We start from the raw sequence: 20,570 nt of genomic DNA, 5'->3' as shown, positions 1-20,570 counted from the left end.
TTCCAAGATTGCTATTTTTATTTTCGCAAATCTATTTTTGTTTGAACCAATCAGACAACTTGTTCGAATGTCAAAGAGTAAGAAAAATTTGCAGTTAATCCAGAGCTCGAACCCGGGACCTGTCGCTTACAGAGCAAGTGCGCTACCGATTGAGCTAACCGGCTATCTGACATCTTACGACATAAAAATTGTTGATATCAAATACCAAGGCTTTTTAAAGCTTGCAGAATGTTGTAAGTTAACTTTTGATTGGCTAGCGGAAGGGTTGTCAGAACGAGGCCATCAATAGCTCGTTGTCAGATCCTACGCGTAGCGCAATAGGAGATGTACTTTAGTCAGATTGGTGTCTCAGTAACCACCTATGGGAATGAATTGAAACTCACTGTGATAAACTGACTTACATTGCACAGGTTTCATAACTCTATTTTGCTTTTTACCAAATTATGGCCCTTTTTCGACATAGAAATTTTTGGTTAAGGTTTTATATGTAAGCTGGTATCTCAGTACCCACTTAAGGGAATGGAATGAAACTTCACACACTTGTTTACTGTGATGATCTGCCATGTATTGTACAGGTTCCATAACTCTACATTGCATTTTTACAAAATGATGCCCCTTTTTGGACTTAGCAGTTTTTGGTTAAGTTTTTGTATGTAAGCTGGTATCTCAGTACCCACTAACGGGAATGAATTGAAACTTCACACAATTGTCCATTGTCATGAGCTGATATGCATTGTACAGGTTCCATAACCCTGTGTTTCAATTTTGCAAAAGTATGCCCCGTTTCGGACTTTAAAATTCGTTCAATTGACAAGGCTGTCGAATAGTCGAGCTTTGCTGTCCTGCGACAGCTCTTGTTTTTTATGCCGTTTTTTACCCAAAAGAAAAGTTCATTCTTAACTTGAAAGCTTCTCTCCTACGCCTTTGAACTACGTATGTGTGTCTTCTAAGTAGGAAATTGGACTCTAATTGACTATCATATCAAAATTATTTCTGACCGCCCCACCTCCTCCTCGCAACTCCATCCCACCCCTTGAAAAAAAAAACATTTCCATTGTTGACACGTAATTTTGTCATGACATGTCACAAGAAAGGAATATTGGAGCTCAATATCGTAGTGAGGTCAGATCTCGTCAGAGCTGTACTGTAACGGAGATTTTTTTTTTCAATTGGCGGAAATAAGATACTAAATTCCCTAACAAAGCAAGACCCAGGTCCGTATCTCATAGGCCATACACTATGGATATGAATCTCTGGGCCGTAAACATTCACATGCATGTAGCATTTTAGTTCACGTAGGACTCCGGGCCCTATCTCGAAGGTCAAATTGTCACAAGAAGGGCTCATCATATCGGATTTCTTTCCAGCTATAACTTAATTTTAAGAATTTTTTTTTGTTTTAATTTGCAGAAATATTTGCCTCAATAATACAACCCTGGACACTTTACAAAGGTCACATTTAGGGCTGGGAATCAAAAGACCTACCAGAGCATGTTTGGACTGTAACTTTGACATGCATAGAGCAATCTGTGTTTAACGTGGTTGCAGAAGTGTTTGACTGGGAGTCAGTGGGGTCTCATTGAATAACAGACTCGATATTTTTGCTCGTTTGGCACCAAACGTTTAGTTTGAAGATTATGTCATTCTTCTACACGCTCCACGTAGGCTAGATAATTTATGACCTCCCATTGAAAGTAGGAGCTGATTCTTGGATTATTTTAGCAATGTTATCAAATATCGTTTATTTTTATGTACACATACGTTTCACGGCCCTAACAAAGCAACAGTGAAGAACTTTGGCCGCAGTTGTATGAGCAGTTTAGCAAGTTTCACGTCAAATGTATATACGTATAGTCAATGATATGATTGTTTACACTCTAAATATGGTGGTTCTGTCGAAACCCTACATGCTCATCTCACTCACTGTTCTTCGTTTTTTCCTTTCTATGGTACTCTGTCTCTTTCCTACAAAAAACTTTAGAGCGCTATGCAGCAGAAGATTCAGCGATTCCGGTTCTCGCTCATACGCATGCATTATGGGAACCATAGCTATGGCATACATAAATAATGAACTATGCGGGATATGTCTGATAATTCCATATTCCTTTGCCCAGAGGTATACTGCGTACAATGTGTGTGGAATCAGAAAGAGAGAAAGCTCTCTGCGCCTGTTCTCCCGTTCAAACAGAACGCCGAGCCCAGCAACGAAACCAGCCATTGCAGGTATCCATGGAGACAATGGCGGTTCTCGGAACTGGAAGTTGCGCAGGAGACATATTCCGTATTTTGCTAACATCACCATGGTAGCGAGAAACGCAGTAGAAAAGACTATATTTTTCAGTAAGGAAGTAAGACTTCGCTTTGGCCTGCAAGTAAATAAAAAAGAATATCATAATCGTATGACAGTGATGCCTGATTCACGTTGTAAATTCGATGGTAACGGGGGAGGAGAATTTTCGTACTTAGGCTAAAGATTAATTAAGACGAATTAAAAACCGTTTCTTTTGATGAAAATAGATATCAAAATGTTATTAATTTTAAATAGATAACTTGTTTATATACAAATTAGGCAACGCTTGCAGACAGACAGGTTTATGCATCTTGCCATTTATTTAGAGGTAGAATATACATACCTTTTAAGAAACTGCTTGTATCTAAAGAAAATTATCGGTGCCATGTGAATTGGTAGATACAGTTTCGCAAATGGTGGCAAACTCTGTAGAAAGTCTTTGAATGCATGGTAGGTACAACTTTGCTCATGAAGGCCAGCTTCTGCGCACGTCAGGAACTTAGTTCCTGGTTCCCGGAATAGAACATTGAGTTTTTTATCGGTATAGTCACGTGACCATTTTAAAACTGAACGGTAGTACCCAGTGAACAGATACTGCGGCTTCAGAGCTGTGCAATAGACTAGAAATGATGTACATGAACAGAATAGAGCAGTCTCACTATATGGAACAGCGGGTATAAGTCCACGCTTCACTAGCGTCGTTACCATGGCACCAACAGCACGTGCGATGGCGAAGAGGCAATAAATGCGTCTCCTCGTGCGATCTTCCACAACCATTGATAGACCTGCAACTCCTCCAGCAATGGCACTGTTGAAGTCGTCCTAAAATATGAGATGCATACATGAATATTAGTCTTTGAACAGTACTGCTTCAATTATATGAGTTTTGAAAGTAAATCAAGCTTAGATCGTTTGCTGGGGTATAGTTGCCTTTAGTAAAAAAGCCAATGTCAAGATCCAAGAGATCTAACTTCAGTACATAATACTTAAACATTTTGATATGATATGGCATACCAAACTACAATTACTGCAATAAAGTAACGCATCACTGTTCAGCTTTATCAAACAACACACACCGCACTGACAAATATATCTTCCAAGAGTGACGACAATTTTAGGAAAAAAATAAATCTATATTAAACTATTTTGCGATATCTTTTTAAAATATTATGAAATGGATTTTCACTTCATATTCGCATTTCAGTTGCGACATTTAAACACATGATTATTAGATCGCCGTTATCAAAATTCACCCGTTTTCTTGTGTTCCCTAAAATTGTCCGATTTGGTGTAATTATTTTGTATTTGCACGTCTATTGATTGAACAAACTATCTCTGAACCAACGTTCTCAATAAATACAAAAAGACAACGCATTACATTACCCTGCGTCCTCGGTAGTGCTCGAGAAGCTCCACGATGAGGTCATATATACTTGGAAAAAGTCCGAGGAATGCCGCAAACTTGAAACTGTCCTTTGCGAGAATTTCCGCTCGGATCTTTGGCAGACTGTAATAAATGGAAACAATACAAGTTACGCTTCTTTTAAAAAAGTAACCTAGGAGAGGTCCAGTGTTGCTCCTTTTAAAGTTATAACAGAGACATAGATAACAATTGTTATCTATGAGACATAGATAACAATTGTTATCTATGTCTCTGGTTATATGATAGGCTGTGCTATAGACGGAAAACACTTTCCCTGTTGCAGGTCACTGTGACCTATTAGGGGGGCATAGTCACTGTGACCATGACCTAATGACCTCAAAATCAATAAGTCATCTTCGGGTTATGATCAACCTCCACCAATCCGAGGACTGTACGCCCAAGCATTTCCTAGTTACTGAATATCATTTAAAAATGTTGAAAAGCTACCACTGCAATAATTGTACACTGAACTTGGTCCGGGTGAAAGCTGCCAAATTAGCATCTTACCATTTTTGCGAGAACCTCCCCTGACAGGCTTGTTTGTCAACTACCCCGTTCGTTTGCTTTAGAAAAGCTTAGAAGAAAATCCCAACCGAACGGACGTCTACCGGAAGTGAAAAAAAAAATATCATTCTTTTTTTTAATGTATTTTTCAGAGATTTTTATTGTTAATGTGCAATTTGGAAAAGATTCTAAACATTTTATTTGTTCTAGACTAAGTTTATTACTCAGTTTGTAAGATTTATATGTCGAATTGCCGCCTGGTCCGACTATCGGAGCTCGGAAGAACTCTTCTTATTCCGGCAGATCTTCCGAACGGGGCAAACGAATCCGACAGTTAAACAATAAATTCATTTCATTGAACGAAATACATTTTAACGTGATTTAGTTCATATGCATATCTTTGAATACTGCGAACAAAGAATAGCAAATATATATCTATATATTTTTTTTTGTTAATATTTGAACCGTTTCCAACATTTGTAACAACAGTATTACACTATATTTCTTTATTTTAAACGAACAATTATTTTCGTTTTAAAGGATTTCAAAACTTACTTGTGCGCAAGCGCATTGGGCCATTTTAGACTGGCTCACCGTAATTTGCACTAGAAAGTGAAATCTAACGCCGTAAAATTAGTAGATTAGTCTAAATTCTCCTAGTTTTAAAGCCAGCACTATGGAGAGGTCTTCATAGACCTCTGCAATAATAGATACAAGTCAAATGGTTTATCGCGGCCAGAAATTTGTACAAACCGGACAGAAATTGCGAAATTGTCATTTGTGCAGGAAAGAAGCGTTTACCATAATGTCCAGTACTGGACAGGTGTAGTGACCATGCACGGACACAGCCAATTTTCTCAGAGGGGGTCCGATCCCCCCCCCCCCCCCCCCCCCACCGCCACCCTGGAAATTTTGAAATTTAGCACTTCATTTTTTGCATTCTGGGACAGTTTTATGGACTAACCTGTTAAATTTGGGAAAATGATAAAATCAAGCTTTCTTGAAGGTAAAATTCTTAGTTTCTTTTAGATAAATAATATGAATTATGTCGGGGTCGTATGTAGCAGCAGCCGCATATACTTTACATGTAGTCCTAATGTTGCCTTTTTCGAAAAACATTTTCTTTCCTTCTTGTCTTCTTTCCTTTTTTAAAGATTTTCCAGAGGAGGTCCGGACCCCCGGCCCCCCTCCCCCCCTTCTGGATCCGCGCATGGTGACATATCATGCTTTCTGTTTATGCAGGTAAACTTGTGTTTGGTTAAATTTCAACAGAGCACAATTGTCTGAACAGTGTACAAACTCATTACTGTTTTTTCAGGCAAGGGTGGAAAAAAGTGGTAGACAATGAAAGCAGTAACATTTTTATTAAAAAAAAATAAACAATGAGACAAACATTTCCAACATCTTTGGACGGTTCAAAAATCCCATGTAAACATACGATAAAGCCCGAAACGCGTGAAAATGTTCCGAATGTAAATCGGGTGAAGTAAGCGCTCTATGTAGAGAGTTAGATTATGCGTCTAGATTGATTAAACTGGGCGAGTCTACTTACTTATTACTTGAGGGTGAAAAAAAAACGTGTTTTTTAAATGTTGCTCTTAAACAAGGGTGGCGGTTGAACTACTAAAAGTACAACAACAGTTAATTCACAACAAATCGTACGGTATGTTTTATAATCAGTAGAAGCTAGTCGTATTTACGCTTATGAGACCTGTTTCACCCACAAGTAAAGAATTCACAGGCCCATCATGAAATATTTTCCCCAGCGCGCATATACTTGTCCTATTCAATATCGGCCGCGATCAATGACATTAGATCCTTCTTTATATAAATCTCACAAGAAGCGAATTTAAATAGTTCTAAATGTTCAGGTCATATTTTTATATGTAGAATTAGGTATTTATTCAAAACGTTTTTACTAAAAAAAAAACACAGCCAGTAAAATATGTGTGGTCATGTGCTTCATTGTGTTCAAGACAGATAAGTGTTCAAATGCTAGTTTTCACGAAAAGAAACTATGCCGGGCAAAATCAGTTTTGGTAATTTTTTTTTCTGCGTATAGAAAAGTTTCTACAAAGGTGATTGTAATGAAACTCAAACCTACAGTGGGCGCTTACAACTTACCTTAGTTGAATTGTTCTCCAATGAAATTGACTGACGATAGTATGTTGCGTCACTAATACTAGTAACATATCCTACATTTTAGGCCTACAATTTCTACATATTTTTGTGTGATATATCCTTTTTACCCTACTTTAATTCAGCTTGTTTCTCTTTACACGGTGTATACTCATATCGGATCCCTCTCTGTGGAAAATGAGAAAACGGATCCCGCTCTGTTCGCGCACAGGACACTCTGTGATAAACAATGAACTCCAACGTCAGTCAGCTCGGAAAATCAAATTTTTCGTCCTAAACACATTTTTGTGCATAAAAACATGTGACCCACGGAATGACGTAGCTATATACCATTGCTTTTTTATTGTTACATTTGTTTTATCAGTTCACACAAGTCCAAACGGAGATGTAATGTAGACGGAGGGTACTGGCTTGGATGAAGATCGTGCGATGTTTATGAAACTTAAATACGACTTTCTTAAATATAGCAAATATCTGGTACCTTAGCTGTGAAGTCGTTGATCCCATCTTACTTGTAAACACACTTTATGTGGATATTTTCTTAAAAACGCCCTACTTTCGATTTCGTTGATGCACGGGATCCCTCTCAGTCGGTGCAATTTTGCCTCACAGGATCCTTCTTGACTCTCTGCCCCCGGCCCGGGAACCCTCTTTGACAAAATTTTCTATCGGCACCGGCACCCTCAACTTCAGTGTTAGAATTTTGAGATGGTATTCTTATTGAAAACAAAATCTGTATCATGGATTTTTTTTTCTCTCCCTTAATATGCTTTTAAATTGAAAATAAATCAGCAATTTCACATAACATTCATATTTAAATTTTATTATCAAATTTACCGATACCTACGGAAGAGCATTAGTGCTAGGTGTATGTCATTTATTAACTTGAAATTTCTAATTACTAACTCGAAATTTCGAGTTATTAAGTTGAAATTTTGAGTTACTAAGTCGAAATTTCGAGTTACTTATCTCAAAATTTCGAGTTAATAAGTCGAAATTTCGAGTTACTATGTTGAGATTTAAATTTCGAGTTACTAACTACAATTGTTTACGTTGATGTATACGTCCTGGCCAAGATTATGTACCTGGTGTACCTGGTGTAGTCATTGGGTAGCTCTACAGGGTCATTTGGAAGCCTTTGCTCATAGAAAATAACTCTATTAAACAATTTTCTTTATTTATTGATTTTGTTGGGTGTAACGTCGCACCGACACTGGCGACTTCTCAGCTTCATGCTGGAGGAAGACCTCAGGTGCCTAACCGATGCTTAAATCTGGAAGGTTTCCGACCTAGTTTGAACCCATATGTCAATGAAATATAGACATACCTAAATGAAAGTGTAATTATGAGTCTAACCAAGACTGGGTACCTTGACAGACCTTGATTTTGAGGAGAAGTCATAGAAGGTGACCGGGAAGTATTCAAACTTAGAATATTTCACTATTTTGACCATGTCTGGAAGGTTTTCGACCTAGCTGCTAACACATGAATACATGTAAATGAGGGTATATATCCTGGATACAGTTTGAAATCTGGAGTAGCTTTAGATGCAATAGTAAGTCATACATCAATAATTGATGCATTGTAGTATATGTTCAAGTCCCTACATGTTCGGTACAATATATGGATGTGTATATAGATGATTCCACTTTGAAGAAAGTCAAAAGTCATCCATTACATTTTTGGCCTTGACGGACGGATGTTCAAATTTTGCTGATAAAAGGGCAAGATAGTAACTCAAAATTCGAAATTTCGAGTTAATGAAAAAAAAACGCACCTGATATTAATGCTCTTCCGTAGATATCTTAGTGATACACAAAAAACTTTTAAACGCGAATTTGTATAATTTGATTTGATACAAAGAGGGGCCAGTCATGCATAGCTAGTCTGAAAAGGTTCAGCGACACATCTGTACTTAACATAACAAACCCTCGTCCGCCCGGGCAGACAAGTCTGTACCAAAAACATCGGCACATACACTGACGCCTGACTTTCATATCGGATGCGTGGCGTAATTGAATGTGTGTCGTGGCATTAACCTTTTTTGTTTAGTTCAGTATTGTCAATCTTATTCAGACTATTGAAAAAAATTATAGTGCAGAACTTTACATTGCATTGTATGCGTATGTAAAAAAAAGGTTATCATCTTTGCATCGGTAAATATGCACTCGATCGTTCTTTAGCGGAAGAATATTGCGCTCCTAAAGTCGTACTATCTATTTCCGCTGCAAAACATGTGCATAGGTAATAAACTCTAACATTGAAGTTAAATTCAGAGGACACCTGTGCCGATAGAAAAATAATTGTGTCCGAGAGGGTTCCCGTGCCGTGTGTAGAGAGTCAAGAGGGATCCTGTGAGGCAAAATTGTGCCGACTGAGAGGGATCCGTGCATTAACGAAGTCGAAATCAGAGCGTTTTTAAGGAAATATGATGAAAATATCCACATATTGCGTATTTACAAATAAGATAGGATCAATGGCTTCACATCCAAGGTACTAGATATTTGCTATATTCAAGGAAAGTCGTATATAAGTTTCATAAACAGAAAACGATGTTTATCCAAGCCAGTACCTCCGGCTATATTCCATCTTCGTTTGGATTTGTGTCAACTGATAAAACAAATGTAACAATAAAAAAGCAATGGCATATAGCTACGCCATTCCGTGGGCCATATGTTTGTATGCGCAAAATTGTGTTTAGGACGAACAATTTGATTTTCCGAGCTGAGTGACGTTGGAGTTCATTGTTTAGCACAGAGAGTGTCCTGTGCGCGAACAGAGAGGTATCCGTTTTCTCATTTTCTACAGAGAGGGATCTGATATGGGTATAAACCGTGTTTACGGTCATTGTTACATGATATTCGCAGCTTGCCTGGTGCTAACGCATGTCTGCGCAGGAACAATAGGTGTGGGGTATCATATGACTTCACAGGAACAATGGGGTTGGTATCAAATGACTACACAGGAACAATGGAGGGTATGATATGACTGCACTGGAACAATGGAGGGTATCATATTTATGACTGCACAGGAACAATGGAGGGTATCATATGACTGTACAGGAACCATGGGATGGGTATCGTATGACTGCACAGGAAAAATAGGTGTAGGTATCACATGACTGCACAGGAACAATAGGATGGGTATCATATGACTGTACAGGAACAATGGGGTGGGTATCGTATGACTGCACAGGAACAATAAGATTCGTATCATATGACTGCATAGGAATAATGGAGGGTATCATATGACTGCACAGGAACAATGGGATTGGTATCATATGACTGCACAGGAACAATGGAGGGTATCATATGACTGCACTGGAACAATGGGATGGGTATCATTATGACATATGACTGCACAGGAACAATGGAGTGGGTATCATATGACTGCAAAGGAACACTTTGGTGGGTATCATATGACTGTACAGGAACAATGGGGTGGGTATCGCATGACTACACAGGAACAATAGGGTGGGTATCAAATGACTTCACAGGAACAATAGGGTGGGTATCATATGACTGTACAGGAACAATGGCGTGGGTATCGTATGAATGCACAGGAACAATAGGGTAGGTATCACATGACTGCACAGGAACAATAGGGTGGATATCATATGACTGCACAGGAACAATGGGGTGGGTATCACATGACTGCATAGGAACAATAGGATTGGTATCATATGACTGTACAGGAACAATGGAGGCTATCATATGACTGCGCACGAACAATGGGTGGGTATCATATGACTGCACACGAACAACGGAGCGGGTATCATATGACTGCGCACGAACAATGGGGTGGGTATCATATGACTGCACAGGAACAACGGAGTGGGTATCATATGACTGCACAGGAACAATGGAGGGTATCATATGACTGCAAAGGAACAATGGAGGATATCATATAACCGCACTGGAACAATGGGATTGGTATCATATGACTGCACAGGAACAATGGAGCGGGTATCATATGACTGCACAGGAACATGGGGTGGGTACCATATGACTGCACAGGAACAATGGAGTGGGTATCATATGAATGCACAGGAACAATACGGTGGGTATCATATGACAGCACAGGAACAATGGAGGGTATGACTGCACAGGAACAATGGAGTAGGTATCATATGACTGCACAGGAACAATGGGGTGGGTATCATATGACTGCACAGGAACAATGGAGGGTATCATATGACTGCACAGGAACAATGGAGGGTATCATATGACTGCACAGGAACAATGGTGGGTATCATATGACTGCACAGGAACAATGGGGTGGGTATCATATGACTGCACAGGAACAATGGGGTGGGTATCATATGACTGCACAGGAACAATGGGAGGGTATCATATGACTGCACAGGAACAATGGGGTGGGTATCATATGACTGCACAGGAACAATGGAGGATATCATATGACTGCACGGGAACAATAGGGTGGGTATCATATGACTGCACAGGGACAATAGGATGGGTATCATATGACTGCACAGGGACAATAGGGTGGGTATAGTATGAGTGCGCAGGAACAATGGAGGGTAGGTGAGTCATCGGGGGAATCCCTAACACGTCATCGACCCATCCCTAAGAGAGAACAATTTGAGCAGCAGCCGCACCCATCCAGTGAGTCACCCGCGCACGTCACAGCCCTACCTTCCTGTACAACAATGGAAAGTCCACTGTAATGACTCATGTCACACCTTTTTATGCATAGTGCCTTATGCATGACTCATCATGCACTCCTTCATGACATCACGCAAATTATCCATGATGCACCCACGTGGAGAACGTTTGTGAGTCATGTCCATTTCTGATTCGGAACAAAAGAGCACCGATCCCAGTTCGTCTTAAATTTTGGTCTTTCACTCAGGGAATCCACGGCACTCACTACAGATAAATCTATGTTAAAACTATATATTTTCTGAACGCGCTCGACAGACACTCATGTGCCTTATTACCCACCGTACATCCAATATGCAAATTTTTAAGCATATATAATCATAAAGCGTTACTTAATTTTTGAATTATTTACGATCATGATAGCATGTATTCAAATTAACGTCTCATTTAAATTCAAAAGGTTCACGGTCCATGAACATTTAAGTGCACGGTAAAATTGGTATCAAGAGGATAAAAAAGAATCGAAAATATTTCAGAAAACAAATCTGATACTTTTAGTACACAAAACTGATATCGGAGACGCGAAAATTCAACAAGTTATGTTTAAAGTTTATGGCTTTATTCATTCGTAATGACTTGTACATGTTGTAACAAATCAATAAGGTACTCGTATTTGCTCATAATTTCTAATGTTTTTTCGATTTTCTCTTACTGAAATAGAACGAAACACGTTGCGTTACTAGCGTGTAATTGCAACAATCCGAAAAAGCAGTCTCTATAGTTGTTTCAGGACAAAATACCAATGAGATTTTTATTACACGCGAGCACGGATCCGTCCACACGGAACTTCTTATCTATATTGTCTACTAGTGAATATCCGAATAAACGACAAAACACAATATGTGCAGGGAATATCAGACCGACCGACCAAACACTGCTCAATAAAGTCTCGAGGAGAGCTATCCAATGACGAGCCTAACGGAAGGTGAAATCACTCGTGCGTAAAAACCACTTTGGACTCCAAGGGTCGGTTCAAACCTAGCTAAGCGGGATATCGTTATAAAGGACTCGTCGACTAGGTTAAGAAAATATATACTTTTATGTGTCTACCTAGTACCGTTGTCAAGATATTTCAGTTTAAAGAGAAATCATTCATGCGTTACAGCCCTGTTTTTGCTCCTTCGTTATTGAACAGAACCTAGACATGTAGGGTATCGAACGAAAGGTCTCGACGAGCGCTAACGACTAGAGGAGTCGAATCGAGGGTAAAGTAACTCATGAGTTAAAACACTTCTTTATTCGTATACTTTAAGTAACGCTGTATGATTATCTAAGATTAAATATTTGAATTTAAAAATTCGCTGGTTGGATGTACGGTGGGTAATAATGAGTGTCTGTTGAGCGCGTTCAGAAAATATATACTTTTACGATAGGTTTATCTGAAGTGAGTGCCGTAGATCCCTGAGTGAATGACCCCAATTTAAGACGAACTGGGATTTGTTGTTCCGAATCAGGGATGGGCCATGACTCACCAACGCTCTCTACGTGGGTGCATCATGGGTAATTTGCGTGATGTCATGAAGGAGTGCCTGGTGAGTCATGTATAAGGCACTATGCATAAAAAAGGTGTGACATGAGTCATTCCAGCGGCCTTTCCATTGTTGGACAGGAAGGTAGGGATGTGACGTGCGCGGATGACTCACTGGATGGGTGCGGCTGCTGCTCCAATTGTTCTATCTTAGGGAGGGATGACGTGTTAGGGATTCCCCCGATGACTCATCTATCCTCCATTGTTCCTGTGCAGTCATATGTTACCCACCGTATTGTTCCTGTGTAGTCATATGATACCCACTCTATTGTTCCTTTGCAGTCATATGATACCCACCCTGTTGTTCCTGTGCAGTCATATGATACCCACCCTATTGCTCCTGTGCAGTCATATGATACCCACCCTATTGTTCCTTTGCAGTCATATGATACCCACCCCATTGTTCCTTTGCAGTCATATGATACCCACCCTATTGTTCCTTTGCAGTCATATGATACCCACCCTGTTGTTCCTGTGCAGTCATGCATTAGCACCAAGGCACCAGGCACGCTGCGAAACTCCTCGCACTATAGTACTGCTATTTCTTATTTACCTCGATGGCGCAATTCTTTGTTCTGGTCCAAAATTCGAAATTTACTTTATTAACTAACATCGAGTCACATTGAAAACATTCGGTCATATTCTTTCCCATATTTCGAACGGAAATGCGTACATAAAAAAGCCTTGTGTATTTCATATCAAACAGATTTACGCCCAAAATCAACCAAATTTGCCAAACCGAAATGTACCTAGTGTTTACAGTACCATGTGCCTAGAGTTTACAGTACCTTTCTCTGAATGGATTTCTCATCAAGGAAGTGACGATCTTGATTCCCGTGTAAACTCCTAACCCGCTGCCAAAACCTTTCAGGAACCGTACGGAAAACTTTCTGGCCCGCAGCACTACCAGCTGTGTCAGATCCACTTCATCTTCTTCATCAAAGTCATCGTCGTCGTCATTTTCTAGAACAAACTCCTCCTTGATTGGATGAAGTGAGGACATCTTTCTTCGTGGTTTGAAAACTATACCCTAACTTGTTAGTCCATTTCTAACTTAGAAGTAGATAATCGTAGATAAACGCACTTCTTGTTTATTTGTCTGTTTACATGTTCGAAATACAAAGCTTAAAGCTTTTGTATGAAGGTCCCTGTCACTGCTCTCTTGTTTTGTTCTTTTTTAAATAATTTATTGTCGCAGTACATTAGAATAGCTGTCTCTATATAATAAACTTAAATAAGATCAAAATCGAGGAGCATACATGTACCTAAACATGTGATATATTTGTATATACTGGTTATGACACAACAATCTGTAATCTGTTAAAATTGATAAAACTGTATTGATACCGCCAGTATCATTAAGGAGGTTGCTCATGTAACAAGTGATAACGGTAGACAACTCAATGTTTACAATGTATAGGTATGCATGTACTGATGTTATGTTATTATCCGGATTTCGGAAAGATTTGAAAGTTCGCAAGAGTATAACACCGCTCCTTTCCTTGTTATCTGAATAATCAATAGGAACGCCTTTGTTTTCTTTGAACAAGGTTTTAAAGGAAGTACTAATAAGCTTTTGGTTGAACTCGTTGTTTTGAAAAAAAAAATGTTTATAAGCGCCCTTGTCCACCCTTTTGAATGTGTTTCAATATAAGGGTTTTGTAAAAGAAAAACACCCAGGGTTTTTATTCAAAACTGCGTCTATTCAGTCGCTGAATAATTGTCGGTACGAATAACACCCGGTCTTAATTGTATTTAAAATAAACCGATGTTGCTACCTATATATTTATAACCAATTGAAAGCGTTTCTTTCTATCAATATGACGATAAAGTTGAATCCAGTATTGTATACTGTGTGATTTAAATTATTTCTTAATTAAGTATATCTAGCAACATCCAAAACCTACAGTCCAAAAAAAAAAAAAAAAAAAAAAAAAAAAAAAAAACAAAAGAAACTGTATTTTTTTGTTTTCGTAGGATACAAAAAACATCCATTCCTCGTAAAGGTCATCTGAAATTATCTCCCTTGTATATAGCGTTTTGCCCGCAGATGTAAAATTCGAAAAGAGATACTGCGATAACTCTATTATTTTGTAATGAACCAGAATAGTGTGCGCACTAAAATTTTTGATTAGAACATATCCTTTCTGATGATTATGGTTTCAGTTCAAAAGTTTTCGATTGTTTTAGTTCTATGGAGAAGACATTGGTTTAGAATGACATTAGTACCAGTATCAGACAATACAATCTGACAATACATTATCTGACAATGGTATTGTTCTCATGTGTTTTTTTGCACATAAAATATGAAACAATTAGGTGGACGGAAACTATTCCTTATCGTGTAGTATCTAAACTAAAACAACAACAACAACAACAACAAAAAAGTAAAAAAGTAATTTTTGCTGCAATACTATGCTAACTGTCGAAGTTATTTGAGGATAAGGTTGGAAATATTTGGTTTTGCAAATCAGCTCTGTCGATAGCGTCACAACTACTGACTGGTTCAGCCAACTTGGCCAATATAAGGATCTTCTTTTTTTGCAGAAAGATAGACGCAGTCTTGATTTTTTTTTTCGTCAATACTGTAATAACCTTTCTCATATTATTTGATCGCGAATACAGAATGACAAATGGTACAGAGCGCTATACAATACAACAAACTTGTAAAACATCATAGGCTGAAGACGACGTCGCTCCAGCAATTTTATTGGAATAATTGGATTTAGGGAGGACTGCTGATGGATTCAAAGTATCATTGGCCGGCGGATATAGTGAATGGGCATTCAATTTCCAGTTCATGTAGTGCTTTGTCCTGTAAAATTCACTATGTTTCTACGTTAGCAGTGATGTTCATAACATAGAAGACAAGTTTGATATTAAAGTTAGTCTAATCGTGTTTCTTTCTTTGAAAGTTATCATGACTATAATCAGGCCGATAATCACATCAGGGAATCATTGAGAAAAAAAAGAAACATGTCCTTCTGTTGACTTTTATGGTTCACATCATAATTTTAAACTGCGAAGAAAATTTTCAACATGTCTATTTCCACCAATTTTGGCATAATATTTATAGATGACATTGAAAAATGATAAAGTTATTGAAAGTAAGTGTATGATATTAATAAAAAGGCAAGAAGAATGATGATTTTCTCCATTATTGTAACAGTGTTGCAACAGTTTACACTATTCTGTACACTATTTTTTGTTAGGATGTTTTGTAAAATCATGTGCCAGTAAGTTTGTATCATTGTTCAGTTTCACGGTACCAATATTTTATAGAATTGTGATAGAAAATAATTCACCTAAAAGGTTTGAACGAGTCACCTTTATATCTTAAGTTTACAGTTAACGTACCCATCAATACTCTCGTCAAAGTTTTTCATGAATGGCGTTTGTTTCGGAGCCATTTCATCACTGTGAATATTTCTGTAAGAAGCGTCCCTGTATTTGGCTAGTCCAAGAGTTTCTTTTCTATCTCTGAACAATTGCAAAATCATTAGTCTTATTTTTAGGATTTCTTTGTTGTACCCTCCAAGTTCTGTGAGATGTTCAATGAGATCCATCTCTACATGAGCAACGTCAGATAAGCAAGTGATTGCATTGACTTTTTTGCGCCAGCAATCGGCATCTGCTTCCATTTCCGCTTGAGATTTTGGCTCGTCTTTGAGCTGACCCATGATAAACCTGAAATGAGAAATGTATTAGCTGTTTGACAGTCCAGAAGTTCTTCCAGATACTTTCAGAAAACCTTTATGATAATAGTTGCTCTGTGACCCTTATAAAAAATGAGATAGAAATTCCCATTGAACCTTTGAATCAAACTGAGCTTTGAAATGGCGCTTCAAACTTTGGGTAAAAATATTCACAAGAATTATCAACTAAAATTACAATATTTTAAAGATCCTATTGATGAAAGGAGTTGATGAAAATATGGGACGGGACAGAATTTCAAATTTCGTCTGTCTTTGTCAAAGGCACTACTCACAACATCTAAACCAACTGCGCACCACATTCGAATAATGTGATGTCTGGATTTTAATTTTATGCTAATATACCGCCACATATTTTTGCAACAATATCAGAGTAAAAACATATTTCATAAAAACAATTGTATATATTGCCGCATAAAGTGCCCATGAGGCAACAATGTTTCGTTTTACATTATTCATGAATAACTGCAACAGTACGGGAAAATTCAAATCAAAATGCCATACACCTTGGTCCGAGTTTTCTAGCAGGAGTAGGCCAAGAAAGCCAAGTGCCCTTACGGTTTTTACTTTTGCTTGCATTGTTTCTTCAACGTCAACCAATATTTTGATATCACTTGTAAATAATGTTTCGGCTTCTTTTGGGAAAGGTTATGAAAAGCCAACAAGCGTAAAATTTATGTTGTCGTTTAAACACGGAGAACACATTTGTAAACGGAAAACTTTAAGTAGTTGCGTCTCACTTGTCACACTGGATATTAAGTGTCGGACTGCTTTTTATCATGGCACCAGTCTCCCTGCGCCAGTATTAACAAAGCCGACTAAATACCGTCTCTGTGGTATAATTCAACGACACGGCATACATTACCCTCAATATAGTTTGCACTTCTGAATATATAGCTATACTAGACACATACATTGCAGTTCTGGCGTAGATCAAATATAGCAAGTGTTTACGGCGGCTGAACTACATACTGTAATAAATCAAAATACTAGTATTTATATTTCTGTTCTTTAAATCATACTTACTTGACCGTCCAGTTGGCAATAACTTCGATTTTGTGAAATGTTACTAGTGGCTCCTGTACCCCTACGTAGAACAGTCTGTTATTTCCCGCTTGGAAATACAGTGCAGCTTTATAAAGCCCTTCTGGGTAAAGATGCGTTTCTTCACATATCCGAAACCTTCCTTCAAGAAACGGAAAATAATTTTTATAGCCTGTTGTAAGTATGACTGCATCAATATCTGCACACGACTGGTCTATGAAATAAGCTCTTTGGGAGTCGAACCGTTCCATCATTGGGCGCTCTTCTATACCATCTGGCAGTTTACACGTATAGCTCTTTGGAATATTCTTGTACGATAACAAAACTCGTTCTCCTCCATACTTAAGCAACTGAAGGGCTATATCTTCCCCAGAAAACCCAGCACCGATGAGCAAAACTTTTTGACCGGCAAATTCTCGTGCATCACGAAAATCATGTGAATGAAGTATGCGGCCCTGGAAATTCTCAATGCCGTTCACTTCCGGTATATTAGGCGTACTGAATATTCCGCTGGCAACAATAACATGAGAAAATATCTCTTCTCTCGTATCACCTGTATTTAGATTGTTTACTGTAACAGTAAATTCATTTTTGTCATCACAGAACTTCACGAATCGTACAGCTGTGTTGAACTCAATATATTGTTTTAGATCTGTGTTTGAGCCTTTTGTCCAGCGACCTTCAAAATAAGCATGCATGTATCAAATAACTACAATTACACTTAAATGGTATTGAGAATCAACAATTTAGTACCCATCCGCTTAGCTCTATTGGGAGAGCGCAGATATCGCAATAAAGAGAAGCAGATCTGGCAGATCTACGGATCTCGGGGACGTGAGCTCGATCTCCGGGCGAGGCGTATGTTCTCCGTGAAGATTTCCTCTACCTCTGATTCGCGTGGGGAAGTTGGCAGTTACTTGCGTAGAACAGGTTAATACTGGTACAGATTCCAGGAGCATTGAATTAATCCGGCCTTGATATTTTAGCAACAACTATTGTTTCTTAATTCACACTCCATAGCACCGGCTTTAGCGGACCTCTGTTACACAAAAACATTGAATAAACATCAGAAACAAGTGTAATCCTGTCGATACCACAACACAAGGTATATGTTTGGTATATTGTGTTTTGTACAAAGCTATATTAGTTAATGTTTATAATGTTGCAACAAATTCATGTTGAGAGTTAATTCGGATGTATGTAATAAAAAATTAAGGCAATTAAAGACGTTATCAATTGTATTTTCCTGAAAGCCTATGTGTGACAGACTTTCGGGTGTATTTTCGTAAAAGTCGCAGATAAAGGTGCAAAAAGACATTGCATGCAGCATATCGACGGTGTCGACCTAAAACCCCGTAAATGAAATTTGGCGTGAAAGGAAGAAACCGTATCTGCACAATTTCCCGCTCATTTCTGTGAAGTCACTCTCTGTGGCCAATACCATTCAATACACCCATGTCTAACTGGCGAAAACCCCTTATTTGTTTCACTTACGGGATTTTTCTCTCTTACCGAATGGTGCATTTATGGATTTTGTTTTGACTTGTCTTTTGCTATTGTAGGTTTTAAACAACTTGAAAAGCCACTGTATTGTAATCAGTCACAATATTTTATACCACAAACAAACGAATGAACAGGAACCAAAATATTTAAGGTTTCCAGAAGACGATTAGCATACAATTAAGTTAGCATACAATTAAGTAAGATAAAAAATCCCGCTGCATTTAATTAACATAAGCTCTATAACCAAAGTTAATTATGTGAAACTCTATTGGACATAAAACACGTTTAAATAACCAGTCTGCAAAGGCCTTGTCCTTGCTTATACAGGCTAAATACGTTTTTATCGTCCCCTGAAAGATGCTATTTAGCAGTTACATGATTTTTGAAGCGACACCGTCGATTTGTGATCATTCGCATTAGAAAACTATAACATATATCAACAATACCTTCCAGATAGTCTCTGATGACGGGGCGTGGCGGGAATGAAGGTGTGGATTTCCCAAAATGCTTTTCGAAAGTATAATCCGGATATTCCATAGTCTCTTTAAAGATGTTGCTCCACATATTTTTGTACATGCTGCTATGACACGGTTCTCCATGCTCATCCACGCCTGCATTGGAACAAAAATTTTGAAAAAAAAAATGATTTTAAAAAATCTAGAAAAAACTTTTGTTTGCAGTTATACAATGTTTGAAGTGCAGAAACAAGTACTTCACTACATGCTCACATTTTTCAGACATACAAATACAATACTCTTTTTGCAGTGTTTCTATAATGTAGAGATACTAAGATTTCTTCACAATATATCTGCTGATCTTCAAGAAAAAATGTTTGTTCGAAGAAACAGACATTTTATAGCATGATGAAATAGACTCGAGAAGATATTTTAACCACTTTTTGCAAGCAAACACATGTTAAGTATTATGTGGCTTTGATTAGACTTAAACGTCATCAGGGATGGGCTCTCGTTTAGCTCCTATGTTCGGGTTTTGTTACTTTAATTACTGGTTTGTTGATAAATCACTGTCTCTAGCTGTGTGTACACCTGTGTATTACATTGCAAATTTTACATCAATTAGCAATTAATCAAATAGGTTACTGATACAGACGCTTGTACTTATTACTTATTGTTTTTAATGTCATTGTTTGGTAGTTGTTTCTAATTATTCTCCAGTGCTCCACTATTTAATTACGGGAAGCACTTCTCATATCACATTTGACTATACCATAGCAAAAATCCTGTAATTGAATGACGATAAATTGTAAAAAAAGACTGATCCCGAGTGAGATATTCATATTATAGCTTACAAAAACACAACATTGATGTTAATATTAACTTTATGATCAGCTGAGAAAGTTCACTAACCGGCCTTCGTATACAGATTATCAAGCAGAGCAGACGACGTAATTCAAATGATTTATCACTAAATTGATCGACTTTAAAGTGAGGAAAAATAAAAATATCTTATTATAAATCAAACTAGCTCTAAATGTAAGACATTTGTTCATAAATATATAGATGATATTTGTTGTTTCAGCGCAAGAATGAAATATCTTTCACGAGTGAACACCAAATGCAATATGTTCACGAGAGGCATAGCTACGAGGGAAAATGTAAGATATAGTGCTCATAAGTGAAACATACTTTGATCGTACATGTAAAACAAACAAAATGTTCTTTTTATTTCATGTTTTGACCAAATTTACCCATTTTATAGTTCCTTACCGGAGAAAAAATGTTTG

General features: G+C 37.9%; 2 protein-coding genes across 2 annotated transcripts; both read right to left on the bottom strand.

Annotated features, from left to right (window-relative positions):
- Positions 1-1,735: 1,735 nt before the first annotated feature.
- LOC123553172 (uncharacterized) lies at positions 1,736-13,833 on the bottom strand. The gene is made up of 4 exons (XM_045342913.2): positions 13,355-13,833; positions 3,674-3,797; positions 2,634-3,112; positions 1,736-2,366 (listed from the first exon to the last, which is right to left on the bottom strand). Exons 1-4 carry the CDS (start codon positions 13,567-13,569, stop codon positions 1,904-1,906), a joined length of 1,281 nt encoding a protein of 426 aa, XP_045198848.2. The 5' UTR covers positions 13,570-13,833; the 3' UTR covers positions 1,736-1,903.
- A 1,940-nt stretch (positions 13,834-15,773) lies between these two features.
- LOC123553170 (uncharacterized) lies at positions 15,774-19,455 on the bottom strand. Its single transcript, XM_045342912.2, has 3 exons — positions 19,273-19,455; positions 17,306-18,002; positions 15,774-16,253 (listed from the first exon to the last, which is right to left on the bottom strand). Exons 1-3 carry the CDS (start codon positions 19,400-19,402, stop codon positions 15,896-15,898), a joined length of 1,185 nt encoding a protein of 394 aa, XP_045198847.2. The 5' UTR covers positions 19,403-19,455; the 3' UTR covers positions 15,774-15,895.
- Between the last annotated feature and the right edge of the window lie 1,115 nt (positions 19,456-20,570).

The sequence above is a fragment of the Mercenaria mercenaria genome, chromosome 4 (genome assembly GCF_021730395.1).
Source record: "Mercenaria mercenaria strain notata chromosome 4, MADL_Memer_1, whole genome shotgun sequence".
Classification (NCBI taxonomy): domain Eukaryota; kingdom Metazoa; phylum Mollusca; class Bivalvia; order Venerida; family Veneridae; genus Mercenaria; species Mercenaria mercenaria.
The sequence above is the reverse complement of the archived record's forward strand: the minus strand, read 5'-3'. Positions and strand labels throughout refer to the sequence as shown.